The sequence below is a fragment of the Mus caroli genome, unplaced genomic scaffold (genome assembly GCF_978045245.1).
Source record: "Mus caroli unplaced genomic scaffold, Mus_caroli_1 scaffold_1, whole genome shotgun sequence".
NCBI lineage: Eukaryota > Metazoa > Chordata > Mammalia > Rodentia > Muridae > Mus > Mus caroli.
The window spans coordinates 7182808-7196811 of NW_028227256.1; the positions used below are offsets into that span (position 1 = coordinate 7182808).

At 43.2% G+C, this 14004-nt stretch overlaps 1 protein-coding gene across 1 annotated transcript in view; it reads right to left on the reverse strand.

The window, feature by feature from the left end:
* The window catches only part of Arfgef1 (ARF guanine nucleotide exchange factor 1), a 98381-nt gene extending 88403 nt beyond the window's left edge, over nt 1–9978 (reverse strand). The window contains exon 1 of the mRNA XM_021167539.3: nt 9586–9978. Within this exon, the coding sequence (XP_021023198.1) occupies nt 9586–9709 (124 nt within the window). The 5' untranslated portion in view covers nt 9710–9978. The remainder of the gene's footprint in view (nt 1–9585) is intronic.
* Nucleotides 9979–14004: the final 4026 nt, after the last annotated feature.

The window sequence follows — 14004 nt, forward strand, 5'->3', positions numbered from 1 at the left end:
CATTTAACCTATACTAAAGTCTCAGACTTTCTACTTAATCCATACCAAACCCTAGACCGCTCCCCACGAGATTCATGGGCAATCAAGAGTAGAGCCCAACATGTAACTAATATTTTCTGTATTTTAAAAATGAAAATTCAAATTAAGAGATCAACTTGATCTGAAAAATGAGGAAAAACTTTTTCATTAGTTTCTAGGACTTTCTAAGAGTTATCAATAAACTTAGTGACTTAAAACAACAGAAGATTCTTCTCTCAGTTTGGAGCAGCAGAACCAAGGCTCTAGGAGGAACTCCCCTTTGATTAGCTGGTAGCCTCTAAGGTGCCTTGATTATGACAGCATAATTCCAGACTCTACCACTATTTTCACAGTGCCTTCTTGCTTTGTGTGCCTCTATGCCCTATCCTCTTCTTGTAAGGGTAACAGTCACTGGATTATAATGCCTACTCTAAATCCAAGGGGATTAATATTTAGATCCTTAATGACTCATGTATGCAGAACTCCAGAAAGGATCTAAAGAGAAAAAGCTCATTCTCTTTAGGGAAAAAAAATTGTTCTCACTGAAAAAAATCTGACAACTGATATTTGAATTTATTTTATATCATTCTCAGTGGAAAAACTTCTGGAGAGGGAGAAGAACATTTCTTTTTGTCTTGAGATAGGGTCTCATTCTATAGTCCAGGTCCACCTGAAACTCAGCATGCAGTGTAGGCTGGCCCTGAGTTCACTGCAGCTTCACAAGTGCTGAGATTACAGGTATGAGCACTGTCTTAATTCTGTTGCTGTGATAGCATACCCTGACAAAAGCAAGCCAGGGGAGAAAGAGTTTATTTTAGCTCCCAATTCCAAGTTATAGCTCACAGTCAAGAGCACAGAGAGGACAAATGAACCCATATTTTAATTTCTTCCCTTTTTATGTCTACACCCAAGGAATTGTACAACCCACTTTTATGCTGGTTCTTTCATTAATGTAATCAAGATAATATCCCACAGACATGCCTACAGGCCAACTTCATCTAAACAATCTCTTATTGAGACTTTCTTTTCCCAAGTGATTCTAGACTGTGTCAGTCCAGTTGACAATTAAAAGGCACCATCGATATTGGGGCTGGAGAGATGTCTCAGCCATTAAGAGCACTGACTGTTCTTCCAGGGGTCCCAACAACCACATGGTAGATCACGACCAGCTGTAATGAGATCTAATGTCCTGTTCTGGTGTGTCTGAAGAGAGCAACAGTGTACTCACATACTTAAATCTTTCATCATCATCAACAACAACAACAACAACAACAACAACAACAACAAACTGACTATCATAGCCACCATACTTGGCAGCCTTCTATTTTGAATTGTGTCCTTTTTTTTTAAAGTAGAAAATTTCCTATTATATCATTGGGAAACTCTTATTAAAAATTTCTAGAAGTAGTGGAAGTAGCTCAGCAGGAAAAGGTTTGTACTGTACTACAAACCCTCCTGACCTGAAGGGTTGGAAAGAGCCAGAGGCAGTAGAAGAATGTAATCAAACGAGTGTCTTCTGGAAACAACACATATGAACTCACAGTGATTGGGACAACATACCAGACCAATACCAGCATGGAAAATGGAGGTGTCTAGTAGAGGAGCTATTGACAACTGATAGCCTCTGGGAGAAAGAGAATCAGCTTTCTTTAAGTGTGTAGTACCTTGTAAACTGACTATGCTCATGTGGATGGCTGAACATTTAAGAATGTGTAGGCAACACAATAGGACTTCAGTAGAAAAAGGAAGTCAGGAAGATGAGTTGGTAGGGAAGGGGAGTACATCTAGAGAGATGGGGTAAGGGTTGAGGATGATTAAAACACACTGAACATTAGAGAATAAATTTTTGCTTTTTGTTTTTAATTCTAGGGCTGCGAAAGTAGCTAGTGGTAGAGAGCTTTCCTAGTGTGCACAAGACCCTGGGCTCAACCTCCAGCACCAAAACCAAAAAGGAAAAAAAAAAAAATTAAAGTCATGCACAATAAAGCATGCCTGTAATTTTACCACTTGACTGAAGGGTGCATAAGGTGACAGAGGGTAGGGCTCAGTTTGTGGATAGCAGAGGCTATATGTACCAAGATGTCAAGACTGCTTTAAAAAATTCACGAAAGAGGAATACTGAATGGCTGAGAAACACCTAAAGAAATGTTCAATGTCCTTAGTGATCAGAGAAATACAAATCAAAACGACCCTGAGATTCCACCTTATACCAATCAGAATGGCTAAGATCAAAACCTCAGGTGACAACACATGTTGGAGAAGATGTGGAGAAAGAGGAACACTCCTTCATTGCTGGTGGGATTGCAAACTGGTACAACCACTCTGGAAATCACTGGCGGTTCCTCAGAAAATTGGAAATAGACCTACCTGAAGATCCAGCATTACCACTCTTGGGAATATACCCAAAAGATGCCTCACCATGCCACAAGGGCACGTGTTCCGTTATGTTCATAGCGGCCTTATTTGTGATAGCCAGAAGCTGTAAACAACCTAGATGTCCCATGACAGAAGAATGGATGCAGAAAATGTGGCTCATTTACACAATGGAATACTATTCAGCTATTAATTACAAGGACATCCCGAGTTTTGCAGGCAAATGGAAGGAACTAGAAAATATCATCCTGAGTGAGGTAACTCAGACCCAAAAGGACATGCATGGTATGTGGATATTAGTCGGGGAAAAAACAAAACAAACAAAACAAAACAAAACAAAACTGTACAGAATATCCAAGATACAGTCCACAGAACTCAAAAAGCTCAACAAGCTAAAGTGCCCAAGTGAGGATGCCTCAGTTCCACTTGGGAGAGAGGAGAAAGCAATCACAAGTGGGGAGGGTGGGAGGGAGGGACCTGGGAGGGAAAGTGGATGGGGTAGGGTGGGGGAGAGGGAAACCCTATCTGGTATTGGGTGAGGGAAAAGGATTGAAGCCCTGAGGGCCAGCAGAAAGAATGTAAACAGGCAACCTCAGGAAATAAGAGGTTGGGGAAACCCCTCAGAATGCACCAGAGACCTGGGAGGTGAGAGACTACCAGGAATGGGACCTTAGATGAAACACCAGACAGTAGAGAGAAAGAACTTATAGAGCCCACCACCAGCAGGAAGACAGGACATCAAGTGAGGGATGAGGTTGCCCTCCCAGTCATATCTCTGACCCATAATTGTTCCTGTCTGAAAGAATTACAGGGATGGAAGTGGAGAGAAGCCTGAAAAGAAGGTCCAGAGACAGGCGCAAAGTGGGATCCAGCTCAAGGGGAGGTCCCAAGGCCTGACACTATTACTGAGGCTATGGAGCGCTCACAAAAAGGGATCTATCATGACTGCCCTCCAAAAGACCCAACAAGCAGCTGAAACAGTCAGATGTAGGTATTTGCAACCAACCAATGGACAAAAGCAGCTGACCCCTGTTGTTGAATTAGGGAAGGCTGAAAGAAGCTGAGGAGAAGGACAGTCCTGTAAGAAAATCAGCAGTCTCAATTAATCTGGACCCCTGAGATCTCTCAAACACTGGACCACCAAACAGACAGCATACACCAGCTGATTTGAGGTCCCCAACACACATACAGTAGAGGATTTCCCAGTCTGTGTTCATTCTGAGATGATGCACCTAACCCTCAAGAGACTAGAGGCCCCAGGGAATTTAAGGGTCAGGTGAGGTGAGGGATGGGGGCATCCATGTGGAGACAGGTGGGGAGGAGATGAGGGACATGGAGCAGATGGAGGGTGGATGGAATATGGAGTGTAAAAAATAAATTAAAAATAAAATTAAACAAAAAATATGTGTAAAGGCAAGATAATTATGTTTGCTAAAAAACAAAAACAACAAAACCAATGCACACAGACAGACACACACATTTGCAAGCATATAGTCAGAAAGAATGTATGTTTTGGGCTGAAGAGATAGATGGTTCAACAGTTAAGAGCATTGACCACTCTTTCAGAGGACCTGGGTATGGTTCACATTATACACATGCACTTGACTTACATACATACATGCAGGCAAAAGGCTCATACACATAAAATATGCAAATTTGTAAAAATAAAGTAAAAATATTTTGCTTGGAACATCAATAATTTCTGTGTTTTTCTTTGTTAGATTTGCTTCCTCAATTGTGCACAAGGAATATGACAAACACTTCCTCAAATTATTTTCTATTCATAATTTTATCTATGAGATAAAGGTTATCAATTGTCCACAAGGAATATGACAAACACTTCCTCAAATTATTTTCTATTCATAATTTTATCTACGAGATAAAGGTTATCAGGAGAGTCAATTTAGTATCCGCCAGGAGATGGAAGGGGAAACAAAAGGAAACTAGTCTTCAACCTTAGTCATCCCATGAACCTTTTTTGACACAAGGTCTCAAGTAGCCCAGATTGATCTTGAACTCCTGATTCTCCTATCTCCAGTTGCTCAGTTCTGAGATTACAGACCTATAACACCACATCTGCTTTATTCTCTGGTGGAGACTCAACAGAGGCAGTCCTGCATACTAGACAAGTACTCATCCACTGAGCTTCCAACCCAGCTGTTCTTGTTTTTGAGACAGGATCTGGTGTTGCCACCACCATCCTTAAACTCCTTGATCATCATCGACCTAACAAGTGCTGGGATTATAGCATGTCCTTCTCTTTGCCTGGCTACCAGCTACCTAACTGGAATGTGACTACTATTTTCCCTAAACACAGGACTGCTCAGAAGAACTGTCTCAGCAGCAGTTCTGGTCATTGCATTAACCACTCTGTCTTTTCTCTTAAACAGTGACCAACATGTGTCCCTGTGGCATTAACTACATTAAAAGACTGAAAACGGTCTCATAAATCTAGGAGAAGCTAAATAAAATTCAGCAGGTTGCTTTAGAGAATTTTCATGTGCATTTTAAACTTCCAAATGGAAATAAGATTATATTTTGACTGTAACCTGAACTTACTTTGTCAACTCAAATTTGTGGGTTAAGAGTTTCTCTAAAGGTTAGGCTTCATTTTATTCATGGCCATTCTGAATAAAGGATCCTTAAAACCAACCTAAAATGTGAAAGTAAAGACCAGTATACACTGGATCTTTTTTTACTCAAAGATTCAGGCAGCTCAGGTACTTAACACCATCTTTTACTTTAGATAGCAAGGAAGACATGCTAATTGATTAAAATTGTATCTTAAATGTGTTAGGAAGGTAGGAGGCAGCTCACTGGGCAAAGTGTACTGCACAAACATGAAGCCCCAGCACCCACACAAAGCCAGGTATGCACAATGACACATATTTGCTACCCCAGTGCTGGGAGGTTGGGGTAGACTGGGAAATAAAAGAGGCTCACTGCCCTGACAGTCTTACAAAGATGATAATTTCCAGGTTGAATGGGAAGAAGGCCCTGTCTCAATATATAAGGTTTATCACCATATTATATATGGTGATTGTGTAGGACACTCAACACTGGCCTGTAGCATCCATATAGGCGGGCCCGCGCGCACGCACGCACACACACAGGCAAATATACCCACACATAAATATGCACATGCACATACTGGCACAAATTTTGTGAAACTGTTTGGAGATGTCACTTGCTTGTAAATGGTGATAAGTAAAAGTACCACAAACCAGCACCGTAGACTGCAGTCTCCACTCACATTCTTTTATTACACTACCACTTGAAATAAGAACAGGTTAGTGAGGCCGAAGTAAGGCAGGTCTGTAATATTTGCATCATGATATTACATTCTTATTTCTGACAAGTTCAAGGTAGCTCACATCTCTCAACACTAGAGAGGCCAAAGTCATCCTGACTGCTGTATTTGGGTTAGTCTGGTCTACGTAGCTAGTACCAAGCCAATCAAATCTACCTAGCAAGACCTTGTCTAAGTAAGTAAGTAAGTAAATAAATAAAGTATATATTTCTAGGGTAAATTATATTTATGGGTAACAAACTCATAAGAAAGCTAAGTCAACAGGATAATTTCACAGTATGAGGAACAATAGAAACTCATATTCTGCCTGAGGAAAACTGACTTCTCTTGCGTCCCTGTTGGTCTCCCTGGTCTGTCTTCCTGAAAACCTTCTCTCTCTCTTACTTTGCAGCAGTGTCGATTCCAACCATGAACTTTCACTCCACCATCTGTAGTTATTATCACAGCTATCTAAAACCAGAAGTTGACTAGTTTACTTACATCCTAACATCAAAGAAACTCCTGAACCTAGAAGCCTGGCTGGAGGATGTCCCAACAGAACCTCCCCAAAGAGAAACAATGCCACCACCTTCAAGCTCTATCCTGAACAATCTTAAATTCTTTGAAACTAAAAATAGCTCAGCTGTTGTCTCATCTGCCAGCAGATGGCCAGACTATTTTTAATGCAGGATTCTCAAGAGCAGGCATGGATCACACTAAGCTAGGGTAGCAGAGAATCCCTCAATGTTCACTACACAGAACTATAGGGCAGGTACCAAGAGAGGGCAACCTGGAGCTAGCTGTTCCTGGGCTTCCTACTAATTTAACAAGGAAAGGCTCTTTTACAACCATTCTGTAAAATAAAATCTAACATGCTAGAAAATTTAAAATAAGCTTTAAATAATTGTATACCCTTTAAAGATGCGTTACTGTTTGTAAACATTGAAAATTCATTTATATAGTATCTTTGAGAGTGGAAAATGTTTTTGCTGTGAAACCCAACCAAGAAAGCCTGAAATTCATTCATGGCAATCTATCCTCCCAACTGCTGGCAGTATGTGCATCAGTCACTGAACCTGACTTCTACTGTTTGTTTACAAAAAAGTTATATTTTAAGTCAAAATAGAGTATTCTTAAGAGTTCATGATAAGCTCTAATTTTATGAGTATTATTTACAGAAAAATTCTTTTAACTGGTTATTATAATAAAGGGGAGATAGGCATAACAAATATCAATAATCTGAATGCCAATAAATTTGTTTTCAAACAAAACCAGAAAAGGATTCAAAGTCTGGCATAGTGCATGTTTCCTAGCTTACTGCCCATCTCCTTTCAGCTCCGTGTTAAGTGTTCAACAACATCTAAAGAGAGAATGAATCTATACAGGAATATTTACAAGGGTTTTAACAATAGCCACACACACCGGCAGGCACCAGTAATCCCAGGACCTTGGAGGCAGAGGCAGGAGGATTGCCACAAGTTCTACAGTTCAAGGGTAGCCTGGTCTACATACTGAGCTCCAAGTCAGCCAGTGATAGATAGCAGCTATCCCAAACTTAATACTGACAGATGACTGAAGAAAAAAAACCATCAGGGGTTATTTACCATGAGACTGCATACTGAAAATTTACTTTGTAGAGAGCTAAATGTAACTTTTATGAAATATGGAAAATGCCTCTTGTTAAAAACAAAAACACCCAAAAAACTTCCTGTAAACAAAGTATTCTGGTACTCGTCAACTGGCAAAATCTGATTTAAAGAGCACACCATCAAGAATTCCTATGCCTAAAAATGTCAGGGCTGCAGTTAAGGGAGTTAGAGACCTTCTGAAGAAATGTAGAGTGGCAAGAATACCAGATGCAGCTAGCAGAAGAAGGCACTCACATCCACTGAGTCCACTACCCTTAACTGGACTGACAAAGTCCAAGCACAGTAATACTGAAACGTAACAAAAGCTGGACTTAAACCCCAGACTCTCATTTCCATGAGCTGCCAACATTATTTTAGTATTTGGAAAGAGAAAAAAAGTACATAAAAAAGTTTGCTTAAAACCTGTAAATGTGTATGCTTTAGCATCCTGGAAATACTTTCTGGGCTGTGGATATTTTTCAGTTGATAGAATGCTTGCCATTACGAATCAATCCCTGGGTTCCATCCTCTGCATTGCATCTCTAAAACAAGGCATTTGTCTATAATCCCAGAATTCAAAATCAGAGACAGTGGTTTAGGAAAGTTCAAGTTGTCCTCAGCTACAAAGAAATATTAGGCCAGCCTGGGCTACTTGGAACCTGTCTGCATGCCCCCATGCCCCTTGCAAAAAAAAAAAAAAAAAGGAAACTCTAACACAGCAAAGCTTAGTTCTTAAATACTAAAGCTTTAATTTTGAATTTCATTTGTTTTTTTTTTTTTACCCTGCCAAGTTACTGAAAACCCTACAGCAACAATAATTTTAAAAGTTCTTAAAACCCTTCCAATCACTCCAATTAATAATGACTTCTTTCAGGACCAAAATATAAATTCAATTTTTGCAACTGTACAATAGTCTTCTCATTCACCTGGAAACGTGTTGTTAGTTACAATAACAAAATGGGAACTTATGACCAATGAAGGGGCAAAGGAAGGAACTACTTAAGTCCACTATACTACTACATTAACAACAAAACAGCACCAACAAAAAGGACCATTATTTTGGTGGATGTTAAACAAATCCATTTGATGTTTTTCATATTACTAAGTATTGAGAAAAACGAGGAAGGGCGGCTGTAACATTTCGAGTAAGTTAAATGGTAGTCTTAAGTCAAAACTTAAATGCAAAATTGTCTCTAACCTATCTGGACTCCTTACTTTAGCATAAAGTTAGTTTGTCCCCTTTCAAAAATGTTTTTCAAAAATCACTTTTAACCATTTTCATTTCTTGCAAATTTGAGCTGCTCTGGTCCAGGGCTATAAACAAAAGTGTAAGCATCACGAATTTATCTGTGTTAAATGTTCTGGCTTCTCCCTTAACAATTCTCTTATTGATGAATGCACTAGACCTACCAAACCTACCGCCTCAAACAAATCGTTACCTGCCTACCATGGTTTTATAGGTATTGCTTGGGATTTGCCCTGCTGTGGCTTCATTACACTAGACCTCTTCTGTCTGAACTATAAATCACAACGCAAGCCTGAGAGCAGCTGCCACTGTCCAGACAAGTGGCTGTTGGGCGTCATTGTCTTTCTCTTTTCTCTCATTTCACACACACCCCTTTCTGTGTTACCTAAAGTCAATTTATCTAAAGGCTCTTTCCTTCCCCATTTCCACACAGACACGGCCACCACCACCCCTTAACCTCTGAGAGTCTTGTTCTTCCAGGTCAGCCCAGTAGGCTACATTACTACTCTTTTTTCCTGTAGCTGGGGCAGAGAGATGGCAAACTCGAGGCACCTTTTGCAACCCCCTTTCTCGAGATTGTCAACGAGGGAACAACTTCAACCTTTCTTCCCAAAGTACCACGCCAAATCATAAAGTTATTGTAATTGCAATACGGAACCCTCCCCCACGCTCAGTCTCGTCAGATCGGCCCCACCTCAATTTCTAAGCTAATAAACAACAGCTCATCTTCTGCTCCATCACAAAGGATGACATTCTGTCCGCACCGCAGGGGCCACCAACAACCCTCCCCCCATTCCGTCCTGTGGACCACTCGAAGCCAGGTGCCTCGCGATCCTTAACCATCTCGAGTTCCAGGGGCCCCGGCTGGCCGCCTTTCCTCCTCCACTCAGCCGGTGCCCCGCGTCCAGCCGAGTTGCTGTCAACTCCAGTCGGGCGGCCAGCAGCTGACCAGGGCCCCCCGGACCAGCCGCCCGCCACGCCGCCCACCTCTCGCGGCCGGCACCCCGCGCCGCGGCCTCCTCCGGGCTCACCTAGGGCCACCTCGCACGCTTTGCGCAGCTGGGAGTGATGCGCCTTCTTCACTTCCTTGTCGGCCAGAATCTTCTCCAGGGCCCGGGTCAGGAACATGTTCTTCGTCTTCTTGCCCTCATACATGGACGCGGAGGAGGCGGCGGCGACGGTCCCGGCGGCTGGAGGGAAGGCGGAGGAGGGGGACGGGGACCGGGACGAGAACGAGGACGGGGAGGGAGAAAGGCGAGGAGGTGGCGGTGGGGGCGAGGAGGCGTGGAGGGCAGCGGCGGCACCAGGAAGCGGCGGGCGACGCGGAGCGGCCGCGGGGCCGCCAAGGGCGTCGAAAGCCTCGCCACGCTCGAGGGGCCGCCGTTCGAGGGCCGCGCCCGTCCGGCCTCGGCGCCGTCGGCCCGGGGGTCGCTTCCCGGCCGCCCGCCTCACTCGTCCCTACGGCCCGGCGGCGGCGGCGGCGGCACTCGGCCCGGGCGGCCGTCTTCCCGGGGCCGAGGGCCTAGGTGGCGGCGCCTCACACTGCCAGCAGGCGCGAGGCTGCCCTAGCTACCGTGGGGACCAGCATCCGCCGCAGCCGCGGACTGGCCTCCATCACCGCCGACCTGCCCCGGACGCCATGTTGAGAGGAAACGACGCGTCACGCAGCGGCCGAACGGCTGCGGAGAGGAAGCGGCGGCGGCGGCGGCGGCGGCGGCGGCGGTGCCAGCCCAGAGCTGCCGCGGCGCCGAGAGGCAAGGGGCGGAGGGCGGCGCGGGAGGAGCGGCCGGAGCTGCAACTCTACGGCGGCCCGGCGGGGACTCGCCGCCTCCCGCGTTCGCCTGCAGGGCAGCGTGGGGCGTGGCGGGCGTCCTGCTGCGCGGCACGGCGTGGCGCGGGGCTTCTGCTCCTGCGGGCTACTGGGATGCGTGATCGGAGCACAGGGGCGCTCCCAAGGCTCGGACGACAGGACCCCTGCCTACCGTGCGCTGGCTTCCCCAACTTTCTGGACAGCCGGTCGCCGGGGAGCAAAGTTCCTCGCGGTCCTAGGGCCACAGGGACACCCGCATCGCTCCCTCAGGCGCACCTGGTTTCCGCCTGCCACGCGGGGTCTAAATTTCCTTCTCAGGTGTAGGAAATTGCTATCCTTGACCGATACTTTCAATTACTTCAAGATGGATCTCTTTTGCAAAACGTAAGCTAAAAACCAGTGGGCGAGGATTCAGGAATATTTTCACTTTTTAAATCTCTCAGTAGGGTAAATCAGTAAACCCTAGGTTTCATGCCCTTTTCCGATTGACACTGAAGTTAAGGTGAGTGCTTCTGACTCAGGTGCACAGAGCCCTCCCGTTCTGTACCTTTAATCCGGAGGTTTCAGAATGGAAAAGCTTTAAGTACAGATACTCCTGACCATACTGTGCCTACTTTAATGCTAAAGAACTCAAATTTCTGCATTGCTTCTGGGAGAAAACGTTAAGAATCCCATGAAATAAATGCAGCGGGTTTACAAGGGGTTCCAGGCTATTGCGTGTCTCCAGCAACATGGGATCCGGTTAGGATATAGCTTTTGCTTTCTTTTCCTTAGATTGTGTTAGCTGTGGATTTATATTTATGCAGCAATCAAAATCCAAATATGTGAACGCTGCAAAGTGACAAGACTTGAGACGTGTGAAAAGCCAAAGGAAATAAAAATGGGAAATCTGAAGGTGACATACAATTAAAATGGATAGATACATCAAAATGTGGTTGTCCTGAGAAATCTACAAATCCATTACCTTCATCTTAAACACTAAAATCCGAAATTAGAGATTCATTTTGCTCCTACATCAAATATGATGTACATTCTGTTATACATCAGGAAAACATACTCCATTTCTAATTTGTCTTTGCTTCCTAATGCCAGGGTTAAACCAGGTTTCATTGAAAGTACTATCTGAGCCAGGCGTGTTAGAGAACGCCTTTAATCCCTGCACTGGGGAGGCATGTGGATTTCTGAGTTCGAGGCCAGCCTGGTCTACAAAGTGAGTTCCAGGACAGCCAGGGCTATACAGAGAAACCCTGTCTCTATTTTTAGCCGCATTAACATTCTCTGGCCTCCCTTGCAGCTAGACATAGCCAATAGGTTTAGCTCATTAAACAAAAATTTTCAGAAACTACCTGCTACTCCCTTTTCTTGTCTTTGGCCACATAGTAAAGAGAGCAGAACAACAAATTCAAAAGAGTTTGAGCCTCTGAATTACTCTTAAAGCAGAACAACCCATCATCATGAATAACTGTTTTGTATTTTACATGAGCCAAGTAAAACTTAACAGTTATGTTTGTTGTTTTTATACTAAGCGACAGACATGGGTGTCAAAAATGAGCAACCGAGAAACCCTTGCCCTTGAAGAGCTCACAGTGTATTTAATTGCAATCTATAGTCATTTTGTCATCTTGCTTGTTTATTGGTTGCCTACTTCTCTCATAGGAGCAAGGATCTCATCCATCTTTTCCTGTGTCCACCGTCTACTGCGTTGCTGGCATAGGGAATTCTTACAATACACTTGTCAAATAGAAACTTGGGTAGATGAAAGACATGAGACAAAGGTAGCCATGATACCTTCCCTTGTAGAGCTTATAGTATGCAGAGATGTGTTGACAACTAGAGCGTAGGTAGTTGCAAAGTGTAAGTATGATTAAAGGAAGTGCCAGCAGGCAGTCCACTGCAGATTGTCACTGCAGGAATAACTCGCCAGAGAAAGTGTCAATTAAACTGGAAACTGAAGGAAGGAGAAGTTAGATAAACTAAGTCTGGAGGGAATGATGTGATAAAATTGGTGATTTAAAACTAGATTCATGTATACATACATGAAATTACCAAAACCAATAAAAATTATAAATAATATCTTTGTGGTCTGGTGAGTGGAGGGGCCCAGCAAGGATGTAGACAGAACAGTAAACAGTCTCAGCAGTGCAGGATGACCCGTAACCCATGGCCACCACGTAAAGTCTTGGGATCAAGCCTTATTCATCTGCTCAGGTTAGGGACTTTGTCTAATTTTTTATAAAAATTCTAGAGGATTTTAAAGAGGAAAGGTGGATTGGATAGGACTCAGAAAATTGGCGTCAAAGATAAAATGCTCAAATGCTGAGTTTTGAGTGAGGACCAGAAATAACATTTGTAGGGATAAATTAGACTGGAGTGAGAGTAGATTTAAGACTGAGGTATGCAACTTTCAACTTTAGGAAAAAGCACTTCTGAAAACATAATTCCAGTTCCTCCCTTGTCAAGCCTGCAACTTCACCCAAGAGGCAGGAGTAGACTGGGAATGCTCTCAGGAGGGGAGCTCACCTGCCTGCTTAGAACTGAGATGTTAATTCACTTGAAGCAAAAATGGAATTAGATTCTAGAACAAGGCTGGCATTCTTGGACGAGAAAGGGAAAATGCTCTTTTTGGCCTTTTATTGACAGGTACTCAGAGGGCACCAAACTTGAGTAAATATACATGAAACTGGGAGTATGGACATGGACATTTGTTTCCTTTTACTGTTCACTCACAGTGCTTGGTTTATTCAATTATGTGAGTAAGCCCTCTTCAGTATTCCTTGAAGTTTTCCAAAGTTTCAAATTCTATTTCTATTCCTTATCACTGAAAAACTCGTTAATTTTCCTGGTATCAGTAACCTTACTGTACAATGTCTGTTTTGCCTTTTCTCTTTGAAAAAATTTCCACTTTGGTTCTAAGGAGTCAAATATCAAACAATAAAAGCAATAAAATACTTTGCTCTGAGATTTAGTCTTTGTATGCTTTAGCATTTGTTTTAAATGTCTCTAGACACTGAAAATTGATGTTGGAACACATTTTTAATTAAGGATGAATATATTTGGCTGATGTTTGAACAATATTACTTAATATTGTGTTTACTCGGCTGCAAAAACAATGACTCCAATGGCCTTTCACAGGATTTGGATTCTATCACCTCTCAAATCACCCTTTGTCTGACCCCTGATTTAATGTAGATAAGGTTTGTTAGAAAAGTGGATCCACTGGCCAAAGCCCTGCACATTTGATTAACAAGAGAAAGCAAAGAAGTTTGCTAACATGTTCATTGCAGGTACATACAGAGTAACCAGTAGTGGGGCTTGGTGGGCATCTTAAAGTACAGTTTTAGAGAAACAACAAAGAAAAAGAACTTTGAGCATCTACAACAGTGGATTTGGGAACTGGGAACAAGGAAATGGGAAGATTAACAGGGTAAAGGTTATCATGCAGACATCTCTGGTGAGGTCTTTAGGCCATCTAGAGTTGTCTTCACTAATCAACCTCTGGGTAAAGAGAGTAGGGTACTTTTGTTATATTGTGTCCTGGTTTTAGTCAAATATAGGGGGCAGGGGACAATGGATTTCCTTGCATATATTTCTAATTGCCTTTGGTTCAGAATGATTTAGAATGTGTTAGGGTGCCATTTTC